The sequence below is a fragment of the Myzus persicae genome, unplaced genomic scaffold, assembly GCF_001856785.1.
Source record: "Myzus persicae strain clone G006 unplaced genomic scaffold, MPER_G0061.0, whole genome shotgun sequence".
NCBI classification, from domain to species: domain Eukaryota; kingdom Metazoa; phylum Arthropoda; class Insecta; order Hemiptera; family Aphididae; genus Myzus; species Myzus persicae.
In genome coordinates, this window is record NW_019102654.1 from 136242 (window position 1) to 163448 (window position 27207).

At 34.1% G+C, this 27207-nt stretch overlaps 1 protein-coding gene across 1 annotated transcript; it reads left to right on the forward strand.

Moving 5' to 3' along the window:
• The first annotated feature begins 115 nt into the window (after positions 1–115).
• Positions 116–26314, forward strand: LOC111032868 (inositol 1,4,5-trisphosphate receptor). The gene is made up of 49 exons (XM_022313330.1): positions 116–345; positions 1314–1619; positions 1680–1750; positions 1851–2047; positions 2498–2584; positions 2664–3098; positions 3293–3589; positions 5770–5911; positions 5990–6360; positions 6440–6603; positions 6696–6800; positions 6872–7154; positions 7395–7714; positions 7815–7959; positions 8051–8304; positions 9428–9583; positions 9653–9812; positions 10369–10576; positions 10703–10974; positions 11137–11429; positions 11595–11766; positions 11996–12427; positions 12896–13243; positions 13318–13659; positions 13818–14122; positions 14269–14404; positions 14496–14948; positions 15040–15172; positions 15696–15901; positions 16004–16227; positions 16357–16468; positions 16845–17193; positions 17399–18163; positions 18424–18585; positions 19189–19442; positions 19801–19980; positions 20102–20329; positions 20467–20790; positions 21005–21244; positions 21396–21588; positions 21649–21822; positions 22019–22383; positions 23452–23616; positions 23770–23953; positions 24214–24452; positions 24769–24934; positions 25098–25258; positions 25333–25503; positions 25687–26314. The coding sequence occupies exons 2-49, from the start codon at positions 1411–1413 to the stop codon at positions 25810–25812; spliced, it is 11478 nt and encodes a 3825-aa protein (XP_022169022.1). The 5' UTR covers positions 116–345; positions 1314–1410; the 3' UTR covers positions 25813–26314.
• The last annotated feature ends 893 nt before the right edge of the window (positions 26315–27207 follow it).

The window sequence follows — 27207 nt, forward strand, 5'->3', positions numbered from 1 at the left end:
GCTGACGGTCTTGTCAGGGAGACGTCGACTTGCTGCTAGTGGTGCCGCGGTCGTTCGTCCGGGCGCCGTACGCGCGCGCTCGCTGGCTGCCTCGTCCATGGACTTTGGATCGGACTTTTTGTGCCGGTTTGACGCGCACGTGTACACCAGAACCGGCGGTGGACGCGGTGGCACCTGCCTAGATAACGAAGTGAAAAACAAACGGATGTAACCGATAGTGAAAATTACTCATCCACACGTCTCCCAAGGTGCGACATTAACAAACGAATTACTCGTCGATTGCAAGACCTTACGGTTTTCTTTCTGATCTGTTTTTGTTGTGGTCTCCGGTACTTCCACTCACAGGTAAGCAATTATTCATAATATTATTGTAATATGTGACTTCCTCACATTTATTATCAGGTCTCGTAAGTTCATACCCTAAAAAAGCCTAAATAAGCATGGATTTATGCACTCAACATTTTGAAAAATATTCATTTATATGCACTAAATATACAAAATTATGCACTTAAAAAATGCTTACTTAAAAAACTATAAAAAAATTTTGAAATAACATAAAAATTTAATTTTTTTAAATTTTTATGTGTTACTGTTATAAAAAAAAGATTTTAAATACTATTCTTGAGCCTTCGTGAACTGCTTATAATGTACGTCTTAGTCAGTAATTCATGTCATGGATGCATTTTTTTTTTTGTCAAATGTTGATTCTTTCAGAGTTTCCATAAAAAAATGCATATTGATATAAATATATTATAATAATATGAATAGGCATATCAAAATCATGTATAATATGCCTGATAAAATAAAAATGTGCATAAATATGCCAAATAGACAAAAAATCTCTGAATATGCAAAAACATGCTTAATAAGACTTCACATATTTAACCGTGGTACCTTGAAATGGTTTTATTTATCATCTATCATTAAATACAACTTAACAAGATTTATATGCAAATTCATGAACTTACGAGCCCTGGTTATTATAAATCCTGTGTAATCACTCGAAAAATAAACTTCCAATCTGGGCATTTGCTGACTTACTTTTCATAGTTTTCATTGTCAATTGCAATTTAATTGACAATATGTTAAGTGTTGGCTCCTTACTCTCCACTTTCCCGCTTACTCTACCCTCCATTACTCGTTTTTTCCCTGACCAATTATTATAATTAAACAACCCTATACTACAATGCAATACCTATACTATGGTCTATTGAATAGAGAATAACTTAACCTAACCTTGAATAGAGTATTGTAATGTGTGGCTTTCAAAAAAAATATATCTACAGTGTATGTATTTTCTGTGTATTTTACAGTGCCTATTGACTGTCATGGATTATTTCATCTTTGGTACTAGTGTGTAGCATATAGCACATGTTCAAAAACTACAAATAACACAAAAGAGTCATTAAGATGATGATTTCACCAGGAGGTGGTGGCGGACACCAATCGTCGGCCACTGCTGCAGCCGCGGCAGCTGCTGCGGCTGCAGCTGCAGCATCCTCTGCAGCAGCAGCGGCTGCATCTTCATCTTCCTCAGCTGCAAGTAGCTTTTTGCACTTAGGTGATGTGGTGTCGTTGTACTCGGAAGGCAGTGTTTCAGGCTTCTTGAGCACTTTGGGGTGATTACAAATAACCATATTTTTGTACATTATAAAGTAATTTTCTTTTTTCTTTTATAGACTGGTTGATGATAGAGCTGTTGTTTGTCCTGAGGCAGGTGATCTTAACAACCCACCAAAAAAGTTCCGAGGTATGTGTAAATATGCATAATGTAGTATATTAAATAGAAATACTAGAATATTTATGACTTTATAAGTGAAAATTATGTGGGTCTAATATTTTCCCTATAGACTGCCTCTTTATGATGTGTCCAATGAATCGGTATTCAGCTCAAAAACAATTTTGGAAGGCAGCCAAACAACAACAGCTGCAGCAGCATCAGCGTTTGAGTGGAAATGGATTTCCTCCCGGGATAGGACCATTAGGACCATCAACAACAGTAGGACCTCCAATAGCCACAGATACTGTTTTAATTAAGCGTCTACATGTAAGTACACACTTAATACATTTTTTATTAGTAAGTACCTATTTGTATGGATAGAATATTACTATTATACTATACATAATTATAGTCTATACACTATTTGAATTTTTGTATATGTTGGCATAAAGTGAATAATGGCATATTTATTAATTTGATAATCCAATTTATACATACCGTTATACAAATGTATCTTGATAATATGTGAAACACTAAATAAGAAATTGCTAAGTGTGATGTACAAAGTACATACATACTACTAGTTCCGTACATGTTAGTATATCTAGAACATTTTATTGAAGTAAAATATATAAACTATAATTTCATAAAACATTACATTATTATACTTCTTTAAAAATAACTAGAGGGTTGTAAAACATATGTATAGAACCAATGATTATATATATTATAATTGGCCACTTTTGTATTGAATATGAACTACTCTCACTTTTATAGCATGCTGCTGAGATAGAAAAGCGTCAGAACGAGTCAGAGAACCGCAAACTATTGGGGACTGTAATCCAGTATGGCACTGTTGTACAGGTAAACAATAGTAGTACAATAATCATTTATTTCAACTTTTACTTATTTTTTTTTTTTACAACCATTTTACCCATTACAGCTTTTACATTTAAAATCCAATAAATACTTGACAGTGAACAAACGCCTACCTGCCCTGTTGGAAAAAAATGCTATGCGTGTTTACCTTGATGCAAATGGTAACGAGGGCTCATGGTGGTATGTGATGCCATTTTATAAGCTACGTTCTACCGGGGATAATGTAGTTCTTGGAGATAAGGTCACCATGGTGCCGGCCTGTGTTGGCGGTGGTGGCGCATCACTCGGTACACCTGGTTTGGGAAGTACCATGGGTGGTACAATGGGATTTGGCTTCGGTGGAGGCAGTGGATTTGGTGGAGGAGGAGGATTTGGTGGCGTTGGATCATTTGGCGGTAGCAGCTTTGGAGGTAGCGGCTACTATAATCATCAACAACAACAAGTTGCGTTGCATGTTGCTGGGAATTACGAGCTTCCTGACAATCCCGGTTGCAAAGAGGTCAGTATTATTTTTATCTCCACATTATACTTCAATAGTATAAGATAAACCAAGTACCTATAAGTAAATAACAATTTAAATATAAACAATTATAATATTTTCATTTTCTGAATTAACAAAAAATACTACTTGATTAAAAAAAAGGTTGTGTATGTGGTTGTCTAATTAAAATATTATGATGTTATGGAATTCAGGTAAATGTTGTCAATGCTGCCACAGGCTCGTCTATTCATCATCATGTTCAACATGGTAACAATCAACAGATTCAACAGTATCAACAGCAGTCATGGAAGGTCACTTTATTCATGGAGCACCGCGACAATCAGGACGATGTGTTGAAAGGAGGAGACGTTCTGCGCTTATTTCATGCTGAACAGGAAAAGTTCCTTACAATGGATGAGTATAAAAGACAACAGCATGTATTCTTACGAACCACAGGACGGACTTCAGCCACTGCTGCCACATCAAGCAAAGCACTTTGGGAAGTGGAAGTAAGTTATTGACAATAATTAATACTGCTATTCGTTTAAATATTAATTAGTTAACTATAGATATAAAATGATAACAATTTTCTTAAATAGACATACATTTACTTTTTGACCCCAAGAATTACATTTTATTGACATTTACAGAAAAAAAACTAAAATAATTTTAAATTTTAAAATTGAAAATGTCAATGAACAGCTCAACAATAACAAGTCAAAATATTTTGAAAATTTTATCAAGTATAGAAAATGGTAAAATAAACATTTGGTGCAAATTTTAAAGTATCTACAATTATTCATTTTTTAATAACATCGGAATAGAAAAATAGTTTCATGAGAAATCAAGTGAATATACAATGTTATAAATATTTGAACTTCAAACTATCATAAAAAATTAGTTGGACTCTCCTGTACATTTTTTTTTTTTTTGATAAGAGTAGACTATTTTGTAATGAATCTCGTATTAAATTTTCAATATTTTAATCTTATAGATTTAAAAAGAAATTTTTTTATAAATTTCTAACTCAAAATAATTTTACAAATGTTTGTAATTTTTACGTATTTTGTCAAATTCGAAACTTAGACTCTCATCAAAAATTATTGTGGATTCACGCTAATTTTTTTTTTTTAATTTCCACTAATATCAACTTCGAGTAATTTTGTATTACATTTTCAAGTATTTTTACTGAGCGAAAAGTTTTTATCATATGTTATCGACATAATTTAAAAAATACTAATGAAAATCTAAAACTGTATGTACTTATAAATAGCTCAACATAATATTTTGAAAATTTCGTGGTGTTTAGAGAATGTTAATATAAACAATAATAAAAATTGCATGTATCTGCAGTCATTTTAGAGTTACGCCAAAAACTAAAATCGATATTGTCAAAAACTAATTTTGCGTAAAAATTCACGTTTTCCCGGTGATTTTGTAAACTTCTGGAAATTGACCTCCAGTTTTCACCAAATAGATTCATTTTCCTAACCGGAAAAAATACTGCAGTTGAACATTGAAGCATTTTTATTTCGACTACTTGCTTATGGTGTTAACAAACACATATTTAAAATACATAACATACTTAAAATTTGAAGTTTCTAGTAGTCGACTCCTTTTTATAATATTAAACTGTTCATATTTTTTTTAAATTAGAAGTCAATTACAATAAAATAATATGGTTGTATTATATTATATAGATTTTTTGGTGTATCGCCACCGACTAACCAGTTTGGAAACCTCTGATTAAAAAAAACGACTTACAGATTTTAGTAAATCCATTGATTTACTTCACTCTTATTATAGGACTATAGGAGGTTGAAGTGGAACCGAGTAACCATTATGTATATTATGTAAATCAATATTAATGTTTTCTATGATAACATTATTTTAATAGACATTGTATTACCATCTTCACTATAACACATTAGTATTAACTATTATTATTTATGATAAATATAATATGGACCAGTGGTAGGAAAACTATGGCCCGCTTGACCAATTTGGCCGACGACTGCACTTAATGTTGCCTGCGATCTATAATTTTAGGTTGTAAAAAAAAATAATTACAATACGAAAAATGTAAAATGTATACCGTTTTTCCCCTCTGTATATTTTTATTTTTTGAGTCCGTTGAAAAATGTTGACAATCCCTGATATAAACGCTGTATAATTATCTCGTGTAAGCCCTTAGATAAACTCGTTCATTTTTCTTCATAATCTGTGTCCATATGGTTAAAATAACTTTTGATACATTTCTGTTTATTGTCTGCTTTTGCGATTACGCGGCTCTTTATAATCTACATTCTACATTATATGATTTATCTTAATATGGTTCTTTATCGTAAAAATGTCACTTAAGTAATTTGAGTATTTGACATCATGAATCATGATAACTCAGTTCATGTACTGTTGTGTAGTTAGTAGACATAGTAGTTGTCGATGTGTTGTTTGTACACGAAGAACTGTCTCCCGCATTTATTTTGTACAAATGTACGTATTTTATTTTTTTATGTTCTCTCAAATTAATATTTTTGGTGCATATTATGTTTAAATTAAACATAGATATGTAGGACCATCTGACGTCATTGTCCTTACTGTCGCGTTGTCCTATTTTCTCCATTATTTGTTTAATTCTACAGTCATTAATCAATACTTTAGTAATAAATGCAAATTTTTCTTTACACAGGTAGTGCAGCATGACCCTTGTCGTGGTGGTGCTGGCCATTGGAATTGTCTATTTCGGTTTAAACACCTTGCTACCGGCCACTATCTAGCTGCTGAAATAGACGACGACGAAACTATGGATCAAATGAGATCAAAACTCAGAGGTTCTTCAATTTTGTTTATATTTTCATCGGTTTTTTTGTTAATTATTCAATTATTTCTGTGATGTTTTATGTACATAGATGTTCATGGTGGACCTGTATATCACTTGGTGTCAGTGCCGCATTCCAACGAGATATCTTCATTATTTGAGCTTGACCCTACGACGCTATATCAGGGTCGAAGCGGTCAAAGTAGGATGGCTGCACGGCAATTACAATCAGGTGGCACTCAAGCATACGGTGGATCATCCGGAACTCAAGCAATTTCAGGTTATGGTGGAGGTTATGGTACTGCGACAATGGCTGCAATTCAACATCATCAACCAGCCAACTTAGACTCAGTAGTGCCACAGTCGTCATACGTCCGTCTCCATCATTTGTGTACCAATACGTGGGTTCACAGCACTTCGATTCCCATTGACAAGGATGAAGATAAACCAGTCATGTCCAAAGTAACTAATGTTTTTATTTAAATTATAATTTTTTTTAATTTCTATTGATAAAAATGTTGCTCTTGAATAAAAAAAAAAGGTTGGATGTGCTCCAGTCAAGGATGACAAAGAGGCATTTGCCCTGATACCAGTATCGCCCTCTGAAGTGCGCGATTTGGACTTTGCCAACGATGCATGTAAAGTATTGGCGTGTAACAGTGCTAAGTTATTAGAACATGGCTCGATATCAGCGAATGAAAGACGGTAAGTATTTTTTTTTTAACTGTCAATATTGACAAACAATTTTGTTACTGTCACAATAATACTTGCCTATTTGTTTCTTTCTGAAAATGCAGAGCCGTCACAACGCTGCTTCAGGACATTGTGTACTTTGTGGCTGATATGGAAAATGAACAAAACAAATCAGAAGCATTGGAGTTGGTGGTAGCAAATCCAAACAGGTAGATTATTACTTATTTGTCTTATAATTTATAATCTATGCTGTTATTACAATAATTATTATTATAAATAGAGACCGCCAAAAATTGCTTCGCGAACAAGATATACTCAAGCAACTTTTCAAGATACTACAAGCTCCTTTTGTCATGGATAATGTCATAAACTCTAATAATGGAGGAAACAATAGTGGAAGTGGTGGTGTACGAGAGGGTTGTGGTGGAGTAGCTGCTGCTGTATTAATAACAACTGACCCCCCAGATGGAGATAATCAAAAATATGCAGCTGCGTACAAATATATGTTCCGACTATGTTATAGAATACTACGACTTAGTCAGCATGATTATCGGAAAAATCAGGTGTTGCATACTTGGCTATTATATATGATAATATTAATATGTTACTTATTACTATGTTAGGTATTATTTATTTTTATACAACAAACAGGCTAGCGTCAACAATTCAACAGATATAATATTTTACAAAGATGTTCAATTGACTATTATAAACTATTTCACTAAAATAAAATTACTTTGATAATGTTGTCATACAGATATAATACTATTAAATAAATAATATAATTCAAATAATATTTACAGGAATACATAGCTAAACATTTTGGGTTTATGCAAAAACAAATAGGTCTTGACATCCTTGCTGAGGACACAATAACCGCACTGTTGCACAATAACCGCAAACTGCTAGAAAAACACATCACAGCTGCTGAAATTGAAACGTTTGTTGGCCTAGTACGGTTAAAAAATGGTGGCGGAGGAGGATTCAGTCAGTCAGCACCCAGATTCCTCGATTATTTAAGTGATTTATGCATATCGAATAAGAAGGCCATTGCCATAACACAGGAACTGATCTGTAAAAGTGTGCTTTTAAGTGGTTCTCGGGACATATTGATAGAAACCCGGTAAGTAGTTTCCTTACTTTTATCTTTACATTTAATAATGTAAGTGTTCATTTTTGTTTAATAATGTTTATGTTTTTTGTTTATATTATTCATACCAAAGAATGATGAAGCAATCGCTGCAGCGTCAACGCAGCAAAGGTGGAACAGCTCCTCCATTGAATATCCACGAATTAACTGACATTGATCTCTCAGATTCTGACTTAAATGATGACCAAGTGGTCATGTTATCTTGGAATAATGGAAAGGTTGGTTTACTAGATATTATAAAATTACAAAAACTAGTGACAAACAATAATAATTGATATATATAAATACATATATTTATATTAAAAACAGAATTCCAAATCATTGGTTGACCTATCTGCAGAGGCCCGTCGCTGGCAGCTACAGCAATTACAGTACCTGCACCAACACAACAAAGCTGGTGCGGCTGCTACAGCGGCATCAAAAAACTGTAATGGTTATGACGATTGGCATCTACTTGAGTACTATCGACATCAATTGGATTTATTCTCAAATATGTGCCTAAACCGTCAATACTTAGCTCTGAACAATCTTTCACCCCACCTAGATATTGACTTGATACTTAAGTGTGTATAGTATTATATATTATATCAAATCACTGTTGTCTTTTGGTTTACCAATGCAACAGTTGTAAATAGGTTATTCTAAACACAGTTATAATAAAGTTAACTTTTCAAAAACATGTTTTTATCATTTGTCCTTAAGAGGATGTCAACACACTATTTATTTTCTCTCTCTGACCCACGTGCAACATACCAAATTTTTATACAGCTTAGTTATATTCATAATTTAAAGTTTGATGATAAGTGAATTCAGTTTAATACTAAATGTAACAACATAGGGTTGGTGGTGTAGCTGTATGGAAATTTGGTATGTTGCGCGTGGGTCAGAGAGAGAAAATAAATAGTGTGTTGACATCCTCTTAATGTAGCATGGGCAAACAATAAACCGCATTTAAAATTAAACATTCTCTTCAAGGTTACAAGTAAAAAAACTGATTGCATACACATTTTATTGAATATTATTTCATTGTTGGGTTATTATAAGAGATGGACATAATTATGTGAGATATAATTAATTATTGTTATTGCAATTTTTTTTTGCTCAAATGATTTCTACTTTTTTAAATTTTAATATTGTCTGCATTAAGTTTTTTTTTACAATTTCTTAAAATTGTTAGCATAATTGATAATAACCTAACACTTTTTTTAATGTAAAAAAATGTATTGGTTACTTTGTTGTTGCATTATGTTTTCAATGTAAAATTTGTAGAACTGATCCATTTAATATCACTATTAACTAATAGTTTACAAAGTAAAATGTAGACGACTAATGCCTATGTGACTTATGGTTTACGCCACACTTTAATTTGATAGCAATAATTAGCGGCCATTTGCTGTAGGAAGATTATAATTTTGTTATATATGTAATAAGTATACATGTATATATATGTATTATGGTCACACATCCTCCAAAAAAATGGCTAACTTGTTTATCAGATTTTTGGAAGTTTCTCATAAAATTCTTTATCAGTGTCCATTTAAATTTATTTATTGTATGGTGGCGTCCTCTTAAGATGTTGTTTCTAAATAAGTTGTTTTTTTCTATAAGTTATACCTCTTTGTATTTTTTTCACATAATATTGTACGATGACTTCATTGAATTATATTTATTATTTTACAATAACAGATGCATGGCTGATGAGAATGTCCGTTATGATTTACGTGCTTCATTTTGTCGGCTCATGTTACACCTACATGTAGATCGTGACCCTCAGGAACCTGTCACCCCTGTCAAATACGCCCGACTGTGGTCTGAGATACCATTAAAAATAAGCATTGATGAGTGAGTAATTTAGAATGATTTTATCATGTATAATGGTTGAGTATAACAAGTATTATGCAATTGTTACAGCTACGATAACAATAGGCGGTTAAACAATGATACGGCCGCTGCTCAACAAGTACGCACCAGATTCAGTTCTACCATAGCATTCGTTGAGGACTATTTGTTCAACGTAGTTGCAAAAATGTGGAATTTCCAAGATGCTCAACAAAACAAGTTAACTTTTGAGGTTAATTCTTGTTTTCTATTTAATTTTATTTATGACACCCTAGCAGAGCTTAAGACCATAGATATTTATTCAGATGATGAAATTTAGGTGTAAATTATTCTTTGGAATCATAATTTTATCCAGATTTATGTTACAATTGTCCAAATACTCTTATTTAATAACTAAATTTATTGAATTGTTATTATTATTTACATTTTGGCTTTATCTGAAAATTATTTCTCAAGGCTGAGTAATTTAATATTATTTCTGTCATCATAATATAATAATGTGCCATCAAAAATAACTTAGAAAAAAAAAATAACATAAGCAGTTTAGATTCGACTATACAAGACAAGATTAAAAATAATACATTTTGTCTTGTTATCTATTAAAAAAATTTAAAGCTACAAATTTAAATATTTCAAAAATGTCTTTGGAATTAATTTTGATTGTTATAAGGTACATGGTTTTTAAAAATGTAATTTTCGATATTTTTTGTCCAATTTTTTTAATAGTTAATATGAGTTTTGAGGTCTTATGTTAATTCATGTGTTTGATGATTTTTGTGTGTGTACAGGTTGTTAAGTTGGCCAGAGACTTGATTTATTTTGGATTCTATAGTTTTGGAGACTTGCTCAGACTCACCAAAACGCTATTGAGCATTTTAGATTGTGTGTCAGAAAACGACTTTGCTGCTGTTGGCCGTGCTAATGGGAGTGATATTGTTAACAGCGTTTCAGCGGCGGTAGCCACAACAGGATCGACAACATCGGTTGATGTGCAAGGTAAGGAGCAATACAATTCCTAGCTTCATAGCTGTTATTTCATTTTTATCTAAATGTAACATTGTTCCATTATAAAATGTATCATAAAAGCTAATAATTAGGTATTTCTTGTAAACTTTTGTACAGCTGAAGGAATTGGTGCTATGAGATCGGCGATTGGAGATGTTGGTGCTGTAGTTACTGGTCTAACACTTGGTGCAACTAGTGGACGTAGGCATCCCCCGCCGCTGTTGAATAAATCGAAATCCACATTGAGTATGGTTACCACTGCTACGACGGGTTCATCGTCTTCATCGCTTCTACACCAGCAGACAGCTGGCAGTGGTTCAACGATTGTGAGTGGTGAAGCCTATCCTCTAGTCATGGACACAAAGTTGAAAATTATTGAAATATTACAGGTCAGTGTACTTTGTAGTCTGACAAAAAATAATAATGTGCCAACTATTATTGCTATAATTGTATGATTCATGTTTAACTTGAATTATATGTTCCCTACTAAATTATATTAATATATTATTGTGATTATAATATTACTCATGTATAAAATTTTGTGCTCACAGTTTATATTGGACGTCCGCCTAGATTACCGCATTGGATGTTTGCTGTCAATATTCAAACGGGAATTTGATGAAATTGAAAGGTCTGCGGCTGCTGCTGCAGCATCCATTTCAAGCCTATCCCAGCAAACAACAACTGTTACAGGGTCACCAACAACTTCTACTAGTCCCACAACGGCATCTTCCACAACATCATCATCATCTGTGTCTTCATCAGCATTTATTGATCATCACTACCATAAGTCAATTGATTTGGAAAGAGTTGGCGCTCAAGCCGAAGGAATATTTGGTGAAAGGTATTTTATCTTATGACTTATTAATCACGTCCTGGAGTTTTTGGTTTGGTATTTTTAAGAAGTAGTTTTTATTATCTTTCTTGTTCCTTAACCCAAACATGATAACTAACTATGACTAACGTGTGTATGTGTGTTTGTGTGTGTGTGTGATTAATTTAATGATAGTGAAGAGTGTGGTGGTGCTGCTTTGGACCTAGATGACAACGGCGGCCGAATGTTTTTGCGAGTGCTCCTGCACCTGACCATGCATGATTACCCTGCCCTAGTATCGGGAGCATTGCACTTGTTGTTCCGGCATTTTAGCCAACGGCAAGAAGTGTTACAAGCGTTCAAACAGGTACGTTTTCAAGATCAAAAACTCAAAAATTATTTCTGAAGATTTTGTGTATAATATAAATAATATAAACTTAATTTAAAGTGACCAATTTTGTTTGACATGTTTATATCTAATACACTGTGCTGTCTATAATAGTTACAACAATAAACTAGTTATAGAGTTATCAAATATCTTATATTAGTACTATATTAGTATTTAATACTAACTACTCGTGTATTTTTTTTAACAGGTGCAACTTCTGGTGTCAGACGCTGATGTTGAATCGTATAAACAGATAAAATCAGATCTGGATGTGCTGCGGCAAAGTGTCGAGAAATCTGAGTTGTGGGTTTACAAGTCGAATAAACCAACTATTGCTACAGTAGCTCCTGGTAGTAGCCAACAATTACATAATAGCAGTGATGAACACCAACAACAAACATCTGCGTCTATCACCCAAACACCTTTGATGACCACAGATGCAACCAAACCAGTACTCTTGTCGTCATCTGTGAATGCCAGCGAAACTACACCATCTCAACAGACAGTAGTAGAAGGCGCCCATGTAGGTCAACCTACAAATACTACTGAAAAAACATCCTATGACATTTTTACAGCTGAGGGTAGTGGTGGTAGTGGTGAAGAAGAATTTGAAGACGATGAATACAAAAAAATACAAAAGGTAACGGTTTCTAGTGATATAGGTATTGATCAATGTTTCTCCATGATTATCTTTGAATGTATTCGTTTTAACTTACTCTGCAGCCAATATGGCCCTGCCCACACTTTTGAAGCATTAGTGTCCGAAACTCAACATTTATTACAGATTGAACCTTTCTAAATATTTATATAAATTAAAATAGCTTTCCAAGGTTTTTAAAATACAAGAAAAAAACAACTTTTTTAAACAGTTTTTTATGCATTTTTGTAAGCTTTAAAATATAATTTATTCCTCTTTAATGCTGCAATTACTTCCCACTCGTATTTCAAAAATAATAACTTGGATAAGTTGATTAATTAACAAGGACAAACATGGTGAAACAATCATGTATAATTTATTAATAAGTATAATGTTAATAAGTTGTATGCAATTGATTTATCAACAATTGTTTTTTTTTAATGATTGAAATATTTATTTTTTGCTTTATAGATTCTGATTCGAATGAATGAATTATGCGTTACTCGTGTACCTTCATCGGTGGGTATTGGGCTACAAACATCATCTTCTAGATCAAATTTAACCATTGGAACTCCTACTAGCTTAGCCTCTCCAACAGTTATAAAAAAACCCAAAAAACACGAACAACGACTATTACGCAATGTAGGCGTACATACAGTAGTGTTGGACCTTCTGCAGGTTCCATACGATCGTAAAGGAGACCGACGTATGGATGGTCTGATGGAACTGGCACATGAGTTTCTTCAATCATTTTGCTTGGGTAACCCGCAAAACCAGCATTTACTGCATGCACACCTGGACCTGTTTCTTAACCCTGAGGTATAGTAGTGTTCCAAAATAATATAACCGTTACAAAATAAATAAATAATCAAATTATTGTATTGTGTCTTTAGATTCGGGACGCGCGTACCGTTTGCGCTATATTTAAAGACAACCCAGTGTTATGTAATGAGATTGGTGGCGGTGGTGGTGATAAAGTCGTCCAGCATTTTATACACTGTATTGAGTCACAAGGAAAACGAGTTGAGTACTTGGAGTTTTTCCAGACAATAGTAGGCTGTTGTTCACCTGCACCAGGGTCCTCCTCGGGGTCGGATGCCTCGGTACAAGAACCCGAAAATTACTACTATGGTAATGGTGGCATGAAGCAGCGTCATGGTGCAGCTGCAGCTGCAGCAGCTGCCATACAAAAGCAGCAGTTTATCAGAAAATCACAAGACATGGTTATGCAAGAAGTACGTTTGTAAAAGAATTACAGTAATATCATAAGTTATAATTATAATTCTTTGATATTGTAAATTGTTAGATTAAATATTCCCTACACGTACAATATATATTTTACTTTTTACCATAACGTTACATAAAATGTAATAAATTCTGCATTTTCAATTAGTTACTTAATGCTGGCGAGGACGTGTTGGTATTTTATAATGACAATAAAGCATCTTTCCAACAATTTGTGGAAATGATGCGAAGTGAGCGTGATCGACAATACCGAGAAGACGTGCAAATGCTGGTATTGACAGCAGTAGATTGTAGAAGAACCACTGATAAACAACAGGAGACCAACCAAAATGTGCTTAAGTCTGCTACAGATGTCGGGGAAGCGAAGCCTACAGAAGACTGTTCATTAAAAGAAGGAGTAGCAGCAGCTGATGAATTAGAATGTGAAGACAATAATGATCATAATGCTTTGAGGTTTGTTTGTTTATTTATTGAACTGTTTTTTTTTAATGTGCTGTCTACATTCAAAAAGTTGTAATTATTATCACTACACCATCCTATAAATTATATTATTCATAATATGGAAAATAATATTGATAATTTAAATAATGCCATTACAGATACCACGTTGAGTTGGTTAAACTATTAGCTTATTGCACTATGGGTAAGAACGTGTATACAGAAATCAAGTGCCACAGCCTATTGCCATTGGATGATATTGTCGCAATGGTATCACATCCAGACTGTATACCAGAGGTAATAATTTTCAATTATGCTTCAGTTGTGATCACAATTTTACTATTTTTATGCCCATTAGTTATATATATTCATACATTTTGTGACACAGGTAAAAGAGGCATATGTCAACTTTTTGAATCACTGTTATGTGGACACCGAGGTTGAGATGAAGGAAATATATGCTTCCAATCACATGTGGACAGTATTTGAAAAGAGTTTCTTGCCTGACATGAACCGTGTGGCAGACCAAGTGGCTGCTGCAGCTATAACTACCTCGCCACCAACCATTGCCAGCGTTACCCGTACCAAATCACATTGCAAGCTGGTGAAATATGTGTGTGACGCTCTGATCACGGTTATTGGTTCATTTTTTGGCAGTCCATTTTCATCGACAGCCGCGGCAGCTGCTGCAGCAGCAGCTGTATCAGCATCATCACCAGATCATCATCATCATCACCACCGATTACAAACTGGTGCTGACGACAGTGGCAGTGGTTCCTCATCAGCCATAACAGCATCTGCTACGTTTGCCGCCAACACTAATGCTACCTCTGTTGTGCAGGTAATAGTGCCTGTAGTATACTTAATAAAGTTTTGTTATAGAAATGACAATTTATCAAATATTAATTGATTGTTCTTTCGATTGTCTTTAGGCTAGGCAGCCAATATTCGTGCAACTCTTACAGGCTGCAGTCAGAGTTCATCAGCAACTGACCGCTGCTGGCCATTTGACCATCCAACAGCGATTCAATGTGGAAAACACAATACGCACACTTTCAGACTATGGTGAGTTTTATATGTAAATCAATCTTATATAAACTATTTATTTACTTAAGAGGACACTACGCTGCCATTTGTTGTCTCCATGTTACAAGTGGGTAAGATAGCAATTTGTACGCTCAGCAGACTACAATTAGCTCTTTTAATTTAAAAAAATAGAGTGAATTTGTAAAATATAAAGATAAAATTATCTAGGGAATCCTATAGGCTTTTTATTATATTTTAAGATGTACACACAATTTACAATTTTAAAAAACTCATAACTCTTTAAAATTACAATATCATACAAATCCTATGAGATATCCTGGATAATAATCTTATCTTCAAATTTTATAAGAGGAAAATATACTCTAATTTTTAAACTAATGAAGCTAAACTTGATCTGCTCTGCCTAAAATGTATTATGTTACGCATTTGTTGCAACAAATGTCAGTGTAGCACTTAACTATTAATAATTATTTTTAAGTACTGTATTTTACATCATAACCAATTTGTAAACTATTTAAAGCTCTGGTTTTTATTTAAACAGCCAAAAATATGTCAATTGACCTGCCTGCACAATTGCAAACTCACATTAATGGTATATTCAACAAACAATCGCAAACCTCGGCTGGTGGAGGTGTGTCAGGTGGAAATTCATCTCCATCTGCGCTATTGCTCCGAAGACAGACAACTAAATGGTTGCAAGCGGCAAAGTCAACGCCCAAAAAAATGATCGAAAGATCACAATCACAAGTATAACAATTATAAACCATTATGTTTATATGTTACAAAAATAATGACTTCAAAATTGGCTACCTATCCTTATCATTTTAAAAATTAATTAATTTGTTCTAGTTAATCCGATTAGATAAAAGCATTGTTGAGGGACTGCAGGACATAGTTCTAGTATTAGAAGACCAACTCAGGCCATTGGTCCAAGCTGAACTATCACTATTAGTTGATATACTCTATCGCCCGGAACTTTTATTTCCTACCGTGGCTGCAGCTGCAGCTGTTGGTGATACAGCTTCAGTAGCAGTAGCTGCTGCAGCGTGTGGTGTAACTGGATTCATCAACAGGTACTGCAAACTATACATTCCATATGTTGTTCTTTGTCATCTTTTGTATTTTTTTTGTTTTTATTTTGTACTCAACTATTCTTTTTGTTTTGTATTTATCTTATTTCTGTACTTATTATTTTTCCCTAGGCTCATTAAACATACGGAACAGTTGTTGGAAGAAAAAGAAGACAAATTATGTGTTAAAGTCTTGAAAACTTTACAAGAAATGATGTCTATAGACTTGGATTACGGTGACAAGGTATATCGCTCTTAAGTGTAATATTTATCACCACAACCTAACTCTTCTATCACCGTATAAATGATGCAAAAATTATTCCTTTTTATACATCTAGTTACGCAGTACAAAATGTGTAATTCTTCAACTTTTATTTATGATGATGTGAAATTTTTTGAATTTCCCATAATTAATTTTATATCACTGAGTTTTAGCTATTACACTTAAATGTTCTATTTACTAACCAGCGCCTACCTATAAATAATTATGAAAAATATGTGAAAATATGCAATTTTTGACAAACAATGTATCTGAAAATTATCCTATTTTTGACACCAAAAAGTCATTTAACAAAAAAATGTTTTCATATTGTTATCGGCAACTTTGTTGTTGATTGCAGGGTGATACACTGAGGCAAAGCTTGCTAGTGAGATACTTCAATGGTGGCACCAGCTTAATAGGCGTGGATAGTTCAAATGATAGTGGTATAGACACATCTGATCTTGATGGCAGCTCTAATGCTCCTGATGACGATGAAGGTAACGATGATGATGCTTCTACGACATCTGGCAGCCGCCTCATGGGTTCCACTGTTACTGGAGATTCTTTGACAAAAACGGGGACTGCCAATCATCAGCAACAACATTTACCTCCATCACCATCAACAACCTCATGGTCGCCCCCACCCCCAATATCGTTTAGATCTGAACAGCAACAACAACAACACAGGGTCACTCATGGACCGGGTGGTACATAATTATTATTCTTCTTGAACTGAATATAAGATCTTCACACGCTGACACAAAAAAAAGACATGGTGGTAGACAATAAGATGGGTCACATGGTATATTACCTGTTTGTGTGTCAGGGTGTTGGACCTATTCCTAAATATATTTCATATGCTTATGACATCGCCCACCTTATTATAACAGTCTTTTATATGTATATTTGCAGCAAAATTCTTGCAAAGAGCTGGACTTACTTTACATGAAGTACAAACCCACCTGGACAGGGAAGGGGCGTCTGATTTGGTCGTCGAACTCATTATAAAGTCAGCTGCAGCTTCAGCAGCCGCAGCATCAATGTCGGGTGGTAGTGGTGGAGGTAGTGGCGGTGGTTCCGTCGGTGGATTCTTTGGTTCAATGGGCATCGGTGGCGTTGGTGGTAACTTTTTCGGCAGCAATTACTACTTTGGTAGTGGTGCGGGAGCAAGTGGTTTTGGACCATCAGCTTCGGCCGCAGCTGCAGCTCTCTCCGCGTCCCCGTCTTACTCAATATTTGTCGAAGCTGTGCAGCTGGGTGTTGCCCTGTTGGAAGGTGGAAACCCCGTTGTCCAGCGTAGCGTTTACAACAAACTTCTGTCACCATTGCCGCCGGGTACCGCCGCTGCCGCTGCGGCTGCAGCTTCAGCCGGTGGTGGTGCTGGTGGTGGAAGAAGCGGTGGCGCAAGTCCAACTGACCCTTCAGTGAACTGCTGTCAACTATTTTTCCGAGTTTTTTATGACAAAATGCGTGACGCTCAAAACGAAATCAAGTCAACAGTTATAGTATCGGTAAATACAGCAGCTACGACAGCCGCAGCGCAAGCAGCCCAACAGCAACAGCAAGAGGCTGAAATGGCTGCAGGGGGACGACGGATGCCAGCTGTCAGTGGTCAACAAAACCCTGGTGGTCAGCGACGTCAAAACAACCGTTTTGATCGGAGTTCTGGCAAAAAAAGTAAGTACGCATACTGCTGTATACCTACAACACTTTCACAATTAGAAGTGTTAATAAAACATTAGTGGCTTATAATTGTGTGTGTATATATTATATATATAATTATTTTATAATTTAATTTGGTAAATCAAGGAATGTATTACAAAAAATCCTGGCTTTATAACATAGCCATCAAACTTAGTGCGACGACTTGTAATGAGATTTATATTTCATGGTTGCAAAATGTAAAATTCGTTTTTGTTATACTTTGATACGTGTAGGTAAAACTACAACACGATCCAGAGGTAGTCGTGGGACGCGTCGAATATTAATGACGGATGAGCTACGTGAAGAACTGGCGCAAGCTGCAGCAGCCACTAGCCACGCTTACGCGGTTGGTGCTCGTAATTTGTCAATTGCGTCTTCAATAAATTCTGCTACTGGTATGTAGAATACTCCATTTATTCTCAACTAAACAACAACCTCTTGAGGTATGTTTTCCCTGCAGCGTGTCTGGACGCGGCGTCATGACGCCGTGCTTTGATGCTACAGTAACCATTCCTTTTTACAGTTTCACCTAGAACATGTTTTTAAATAGCTTTAATTTTAGATCATGTATAGTGTACTATAAAATTATTTTGGCATAATGAATAGGTTAATAACAATAATAATATAGTATAATACTATAATATAAGGTTTACGATTTTGAGTGTTGCGAATGAGTGTATTGTATTTACAATGATGTGTATCTGTCATGAACATTTGGGGTAGTAAAAATGCTCCGATTCTTGACATCAGTATATTTCTAGGATGACTCAACGTCTCCGCTCAGAATTGTTTTTGTATTCAATGATTTATCATTGAATTCAAATATAATAAAACCATTACCATGACAACTACTGTATAGCAGAACAGTGCTCACTTGTCCACATTTTTATTGATATATTCTTGTATAAAATATATGAACAATTCCTTATATTTTAACTTCAAAGTATCTCATTAAGTCATAGCAGTCATAGTCTGACCTCACTAATTCATTATTACAGGTGAACGAGACAACGATGATGACGAGGAAGGTCACTTATCGTCGATAGCTGATGATGGTTCTGCAGCTGACAGACTTCAGCGAGCTGATGATTCGTACTACTACTATTACCATAGGCAGCAGGAACAGCAACAGCAGTATCTGCAGCAACAACAGCAACAACAGCAACAACTGTTGTCGCCTAAAATCCTGATTATGCAACCTATTCTACGTTTCTTGCAACTTTTATGTGAAAACCACAACCGTGATCTACAGGTTTGACTCTCCACTTGTATTGTGTTTTAATTATTTTTCACATTCGTTTTTTTTGTTATATATACACAATTTATTGTCGACCTTAACTCTTAAAAAGATTCTCTTTGTTTTTTACCTGAAATAAACCACAAAGAAACTGAGCTATTAGTAACAAACAAATTGTATAGATGTACTATACATTTGTATAGCTTCCTACAAACTACAAAAACTACTTAAGAAAAAGTTTATATGACCGTTTGTGTAGTTATCTGTATATCCCTTAACACCACGTTAGTTGAAGTAAGCTCCTGCAAATGCAACCATAGGCAATGCTTTTAACTGTGCTATGGTGATTTAAACCAATTTCGGTGTTTTGCAGAACTTGCTTCGAAATCAAAACAACAAAGTCAATTATAACCTGGTATCCGAAACTTTGATGTTTTTGGACTGCATATGTGGTTCAACAACGGGTGGCCTAGGCTTGTTGGGTCTATATATCAACGAAAACAATGTTTCGCTCATTAATCAAACGCTGGAAACGCTAACAGAATACTGTCAGGTTAGTTTTAAAAAAAAATTTATCTACCATGATATACAATTAACACATGACTAAACTAAAAGTGGTACTTCGTATATTTATCAATAAATATAAATAATATACTTATTGACATTGTATTTAGGGACCCTGCCATGACAATCAAAATTGTATTGCTACGCATGAATCCAATGGTTTGGATATAATCACAGCACTAATACTGAATGACATAAACCCACTGGGCAAAACGCGCATGGATCTGGTTCTGGAGTTGAAAAATAATGCGTCCAAATTGTTATTGGCCATCATGGAGAGCCGGGGAGACGGTGAAAACGCTGAGCGTATTCTTTACAACATGAATCCTAAGCAGCTGGTAATTAATATTTTCTAATGATAATCATATATTATTTTAGATACACAATGAGCAACAAGTGTATTCTTATAACACCGTTGCAAAGTCTTAGTCATGTTATCCTTTCGTTTCTTCAAATTATTGCTTTTTCTATGTAGGTGGATGTGGCATGTCGAGCTTACTATCAACAGCAATACGACGTGACGGCGTCGTCAGCTCGTCGACGACGTCGAGGTGGTAGACTGGCGTATGGAGTCGATGACGATTATTGTGACGACGACGATGATGACGATGATGAAGATGAAGAAGACGACGATGGCCAAGAAGAATGTGATGAAGAAGACTTTCATATTGAAGATGTACGACTCGACAAAGGGGCGTCTATCGGCGGTAGCCGTATTCGTGGTACTGGTGGCGCAGGAGGTGTAGACGGTGATTGTGACGACGATGACGACGAAGATAGCGGTGTGTCGCCAAAAGAGGTACGAATTAAACACTAGTTTACCAATAATGTAAAAATGCTTTACTCAAAGCCTTGTTATACTTAGATATATTATATAACGAACTATTTTTATGTAATATTTGTGTAATGTATATCGTATAGGGTGTACATAATTTTTATTTATCTAATTTTTTAAGAGTGAATTTTTTTCTTACAATTTTAACAATATTTGATGCCACTTTATACTCGTTTAGGTGGGCCACAACATTTACATATTGTGCCACCAACTAGCACAGCATAATAAGGAGTTGGCTGGTTTGCTAAAACCCAATAGCTTGTACTGTAGTGAAGTCGAAGGTGTTCAGGCGACAGGGGGACAAAATCAACAGCAGCAGCAGCAACAACAGCAACAGCTACTGCAACAACAAAACCAAGTCGACCCTCGAGTCAACCGAGCCCTTGTGTATTATGCGTCGCATACTGCCCAAATAGAGGTATAGTAAAGTCACATTATAAGTATTTTATGTAGTGTGAATTACATGAAATTACGTTGGTTTAGATTTTCGGTTACCAAGTAGTTCAAAAAGGCGTCAATTTATCGTGGTTGCCTTACTATTTCGTAGATTTAATTAACTTTTTTTGCAGATTGTCCGGCATGATAGAACCCTAGAACAAATTGTGTTTCCTATACCAGAAATTTGTGAATACTTGACCCATGACACAAAAGTTAAGATCTACAATACAGCTGAACGCGATGATCAAGGATCAAAAGTTTCTGACTTTTTCGAGAAAACAGACGATATGTTCAATGAGATGATGTGGCAAAAGAAGTTGAGAGGTAATTAATCAAATACAACTAATATTAAGTGTATGTATTTAATATTGACGTTGTGTGTAGCTCGATCGTCGCTGTTTTGGGTTAGCAGCTTTATGTCCTTGTGGAGTAACATTTTGTTTAATTGCGCCGTGATCATCAATCTTATTGTGGCATTTTTCTATCCATTTGACAATGGTGGTAGCGGTAACAGTAACAGCAATGTTGACGATGGACAACGCCGTCGTATGATATCTGGTAAATATCAACAATGCTGAATAATAATTAAGATAATTTACAATTTGTTCTTACGTCATGTCAAGGACGAAAGGTTACAAGTCAAATAGAAGGTATAGATGTTTTTCTGGTAAACCAAGATCGAAAACCATGGGTTTTAAATCTCTCTAATAAATAATTATATAACATTTGATTGTGTTGTGTCGTATTGCTTCAGCTTTGGGTGGCCACGTTTCAGCGGCCGTATGGCTCGGACTACTGGCTTCGGTCTGCGCAGCTGCGTTTTTGGTGTGGGCTCGAGACGATGATAATGCTGATGACGTCGATGATGTTGAAGACGACGACGATGAAGACGAAGATAGTGGCGGTGGAGGCGACCGAGACCAACAACAACAGCGGAAAACGACTCGTCGTCGTCGACAGCAGCGCCGACGTAGGCGTAGGCGTACGTTGTTGACTACTCGGACAAGCCGACGAAGGTGGACGTTTGCTGTACGCACCACTTTGGTTGTCACTGCCATCCTCCGGTTGATATTGTCTGTTGGCCCAGAACCCACTCTCTGGCTATTGGGTGCAATTACGGTACGTTTCGTACTAACCACATCGCCCCTGCTGCTTACATAGTATAGTTTCTATTCTACAGAGTAAATATTCTTGTGTCGTTGTACTAGTGTTTTTAATGATCAATAATCAATAGTATGGAATTTCAAAAGACTTATTTCTTTATTTACAACTAGCAATTTTTTTATCACATTTTCAAAATATTTAATCACGCTAAGGTAATCATTGTATTCAATTTTTATAGTTATAATAAAATTGGAAACCTGTAATTAACTCAGATTAAATAGGTATAGGTACCTTATTAAGGTATCAACCTATATTGATATTGACTATGTAAATATCTTGCAAATGGTTTATTTTAAATTAAGATTATTTTTTTTTAACTTCAGATAACTTCCAGATGAATTATGAATAATCAAGTAAAGTGTTAGGCATAGGTATATCAAAAAAACAAAATTATAAAAAATAAAAATGTTAAACTAATTATGATCAAGAGTTAGAAGAAGTTAAAATAGACGGTTAGAATTCTGTAAGACCATTTTGTAAATTGTAAATTCTGAATAATCTATTTAACTCAGGAACCTCGTAGGGTTTTTTTTTATATTTCAATTTTTAAGAAAGTTGTGAGTATTTTAAAATTTAAAGTTGTTTGTATTGAAGCAGTTGAAAATGTATAAATATATATATGCTCTAGTAAAATGTATGAATGAATTTACTTAACTTTAGAAGACCGTACTTAATAAACTAGCAAACCAAAATATTGATGATTTGACTGTCAACATTTTCAAACAAAATAGCTTTGCCAGAATACTTAAACAAATATAGTTGTTATCATTTGAAAAAATAGTGCTAAAAATATTTTGTGATATAAAATGTTCTGTTAAAAATAAAGAAACACGTATAAAACTGTATGAAATTCCTTATTATTGATCCATAATCATTAAAAACCTTACATGCAATAAGATACACATACAGATAACACATAGTTTTTCTTTCATTCACTCTTTGAATTACTACTACCAAGTAGTGCCCACTCGTTTCTTAACAAAATGAAATGTATTCCTTACAAAGATTTTTTTTTCATTACAGGTAGTAATGAAAAGTGTGCACATTATTAGTATCATGGGCAATCAGGGTACGTTTACCAAACGGCTGGGTCAGATTTTGGCTTCGGCTGAGATTCTTTACCATCTGATGTACATCATGTTTTGTATACTAGGCCTGTGCATGCATCCATTTTTCTATAGCGTGTTGGTAAGCTATAGACATTATAATATTTATTTTATAGTATTAAATTATTATGATGATAATATAAGATGAGTGGGTTGATTTTAATTGTAATAATTCAAGTTAAATAATATATAATAACATAACATATACTATATTTGTATGTATCATACATTCTAGTTGTTGGATGTTGTATATCGTGAAGAAACATTGTTAAACGTCATACGGTCGGTTACGCGTAATGGCCGGTCTATAATATTGACAGCAGTTCTGGCTCTCATACTGGTCTACTTATTCTCCATAATCGGCTACATGTTCTTCAAAGACGATTTCCTAGTGCAAGTTGATGATGATGTTGTGTTTGGTGATTTTACTATTTGTTACTTATTTTTATACACTGGATTATTTTTAACTTTCTTGTAATGACAATAATCATCAGATCATATAATGGTGGTATAAAATTTCTGAAAGTAGTTTTCACACTTCTTATTATTAAAATTAAAATTAGCGCTTGGAAGAGATTTTACAGTTTTCTCTTGAGTATTGATTGTAATATATATATATTATATATATATATTTGTCATTTGATTACCATTTCAAAGTTTGTCTTGATTACTTTTTTAGACACCAATGGCAGTGACGAACAACAAGCGTGTTCGACAGCTGCAGCCGCAGGAGGTAATTTTGATTGCGGCGATAGTAGTAGCAGCTTGACAAGATCTTCGGTGTCTGTAGATGCGGGTGGAGGTGACCGGAAAGAAAGAGCTTGTGACTCATTAATCATGTGTATAGTAACAACATTAAACCAGGGTCTGAGGAATGGTGGTGGCATAGGTGACATACTTCGAGCCCCCAGCAGCCAGGTATATAGTGACTGATTATAATTTTATCGTCGATCATTATTAAATTCTTTAGTATTAATTGTTTGTTTGTATAATCATAAATTTAAATAAAAAAATTCTTTAAATTGTGAGAAATAAGTATTATAAAGTAAACACATGATATGATATGGATAGTAGACTGACACTGCAACGTTACAACACTTTTCTCATATCTCATAGAATAAAACAATTTATCTGTTGAGTTATTTTATAATGATTGAAACTTGAAATTGAGATTTGAATTTGTATGACTTTTGCATCATAATTCATTATTATAACATTATTTTTTGATAAACAGGAACCCCTTTTTGTGGCCCGCGTAGTTTATGATCTGCTATTCTTCTTCATTGTCATCATTATCGTTTTGAACTTGATTTTTGGTGTCATCATCGACACATTTGCTGACCTACGTAGTGAAAAGCAACAAAAAGAACTGATTCTGAAAAACACATGTTTTGTGTGTGGTATGTAGTATTTATATTACCCAATTTACTTTAAAGATTAAACATATAATATATACACTTATTACCAATATATTATGTTATGTTTATAAATACAAGTTACAATATTTGGTTGAAAATTAATCATAATTATGTTGACATGCTTGTATAAAATATATGTTTTCAGGACTCAACAGATCTGCATTTGACAATAAGACTGTGAGTTTCGAAGAGCACATTAAGTGCGAACACAACATGTGGCACTATTTATATTTCATCGTTTTAGTAAAAGTAAAGGACCCTACTGAGTTCACTGGCCCTGAAAGTTATGTATATGCCATGGTCAAGGTAAGCAGAAATTATTTTTTTCCCCATAATTAGTATACATTTCTCATCTAGTGTGTTGTTAAAAACCCTAACAGGACCGTAATTTAGACTGGTTTCCACGTTTAAGAGCAATGTCACTGCTGATGGCTGCCCAAGTGGATAGCGAAGGCGAACAGGTTGAACTAAGAGGTTTACAAACACAATTAGAAACTACACAGACTTTAGTGGCATTACTATCACAACAACTTTCTGAACTCAAAGAACAGGTATGTCTTGCAATTAAATCACCGTTGACATACTATATTAATACAATCTTTATCTATCTATTTTATCAGGAGTTTTTAATTGAAAGTGGGTTTTCGAATCTGTTGTTTTGCAAAAATTAAATATAACCCGATATAAGCTTATTTTTCTTTTCTTAATTCTATTTCTTTCTTTGTATAATTTAGATGACGGAACAACGAAAACAGCGACAACGAATTGGACTGTTAAATTCAACCAGTGCATATTATGGCGTTGGTGGAGGCGGTAGAGTCAATGTCTTACGTCAGCAGAATCAAATGGGCATATTATGAGATGCCAGATGCAGCATAAACATATTCTCCCGTTCTTTCTTAAAAAAATATATACATGAATTTTTTTAATTATTCAATACAATACGCACACAGAGATATGTCTGTAATAACAACGTTACTAATGGGATTAGCAATAGTCAATACTTAAACCACGGGGTACTTAGAATTCAGTTATTTATATTATTATTGTTATAATGGTAGGTAGTTGAATTGTTATGAAAAAAAAAAAAAAAAAAAAAAAAATGAAACTATTTAAAGTCTGACATTTTTGTAGGTAGAACAGGGTAGTTAATTTTCTAAAAAAAAAATCATGAAAAATTTTAAAGTCTAATTATATTGTTGACATTTTTGTTATAGACAAAATAATAATTATTGTATTAATATATTTTATATAGTTTAGTATCTATGTTAACAATGACCACATATTATTTATATTTATATACTGTATACGAAGTGGAATTATGTGAGTTATACATCAATAAAAAAATACATTCCACGTTTATATAAGCAACACCAAAATGTGTGATTTATTATTCTTCGAATTATAACAACTTTATGGCTAAATTTTGGTTTTTATTCAATAGTACTTATACTTACAACTTGTAATCCATATTATGTGAAATACAATCTGATGATTTCTTAAACAATTACCCAAATTATTCTTAGATCGGTTCCTTTAATAAATTGTGATACCATGTAGGCACAATGCCTGTTTAGTTTTGAGAGCAATATTCTGCCATTCAACATGAGTGTCGAATAACTTAACCTTTTCTCAAATTAAAGTCAGCAAAATTATTTCTAGTCTTCTAAAGAAGTTTCAACATTTTAAACTTAAAAGTAAGCTACATATTTGTGAGATATAAAAATGTAAAAAATACTCATAAACCTACCTAACTAAAACATATTTTTTTAAAAACCTCAGAGAGAATACAGATAATGTTATGGCTTTTATATTTGACAATAGGTGTTTCACTCGTACAGACTCACCTTGCCATATATTTGGTATGTTATTGACTTGTAAGAAAATGACCAAAAATACATTGTTAAATTAAAATTTGTTATTAATTATCGCCCATCAGCCGTTTGTCATATCAATGGATTGATGTAGAATAAAAAAAACATTTCAGCTCTCATTGTCTGTGCAACTGATAAAGCTCGCTAAACAGCAAACGCTCGAGTATAATTTAAATACCAAATGTCTTTACATTTTATAATATTCCACATTAAAACTAATATTTAAAAATAAATAAATTACTAATATAAAACCCATCATCCTCGGTTGACATATGTACCACATAAATGTGAAACTGGTAAAAGTATCAACACAGACACACAGTGGTATACTGTCAATCACCTAACCTTTAATGCTCCAAAATATAATACCAGATCACAGTC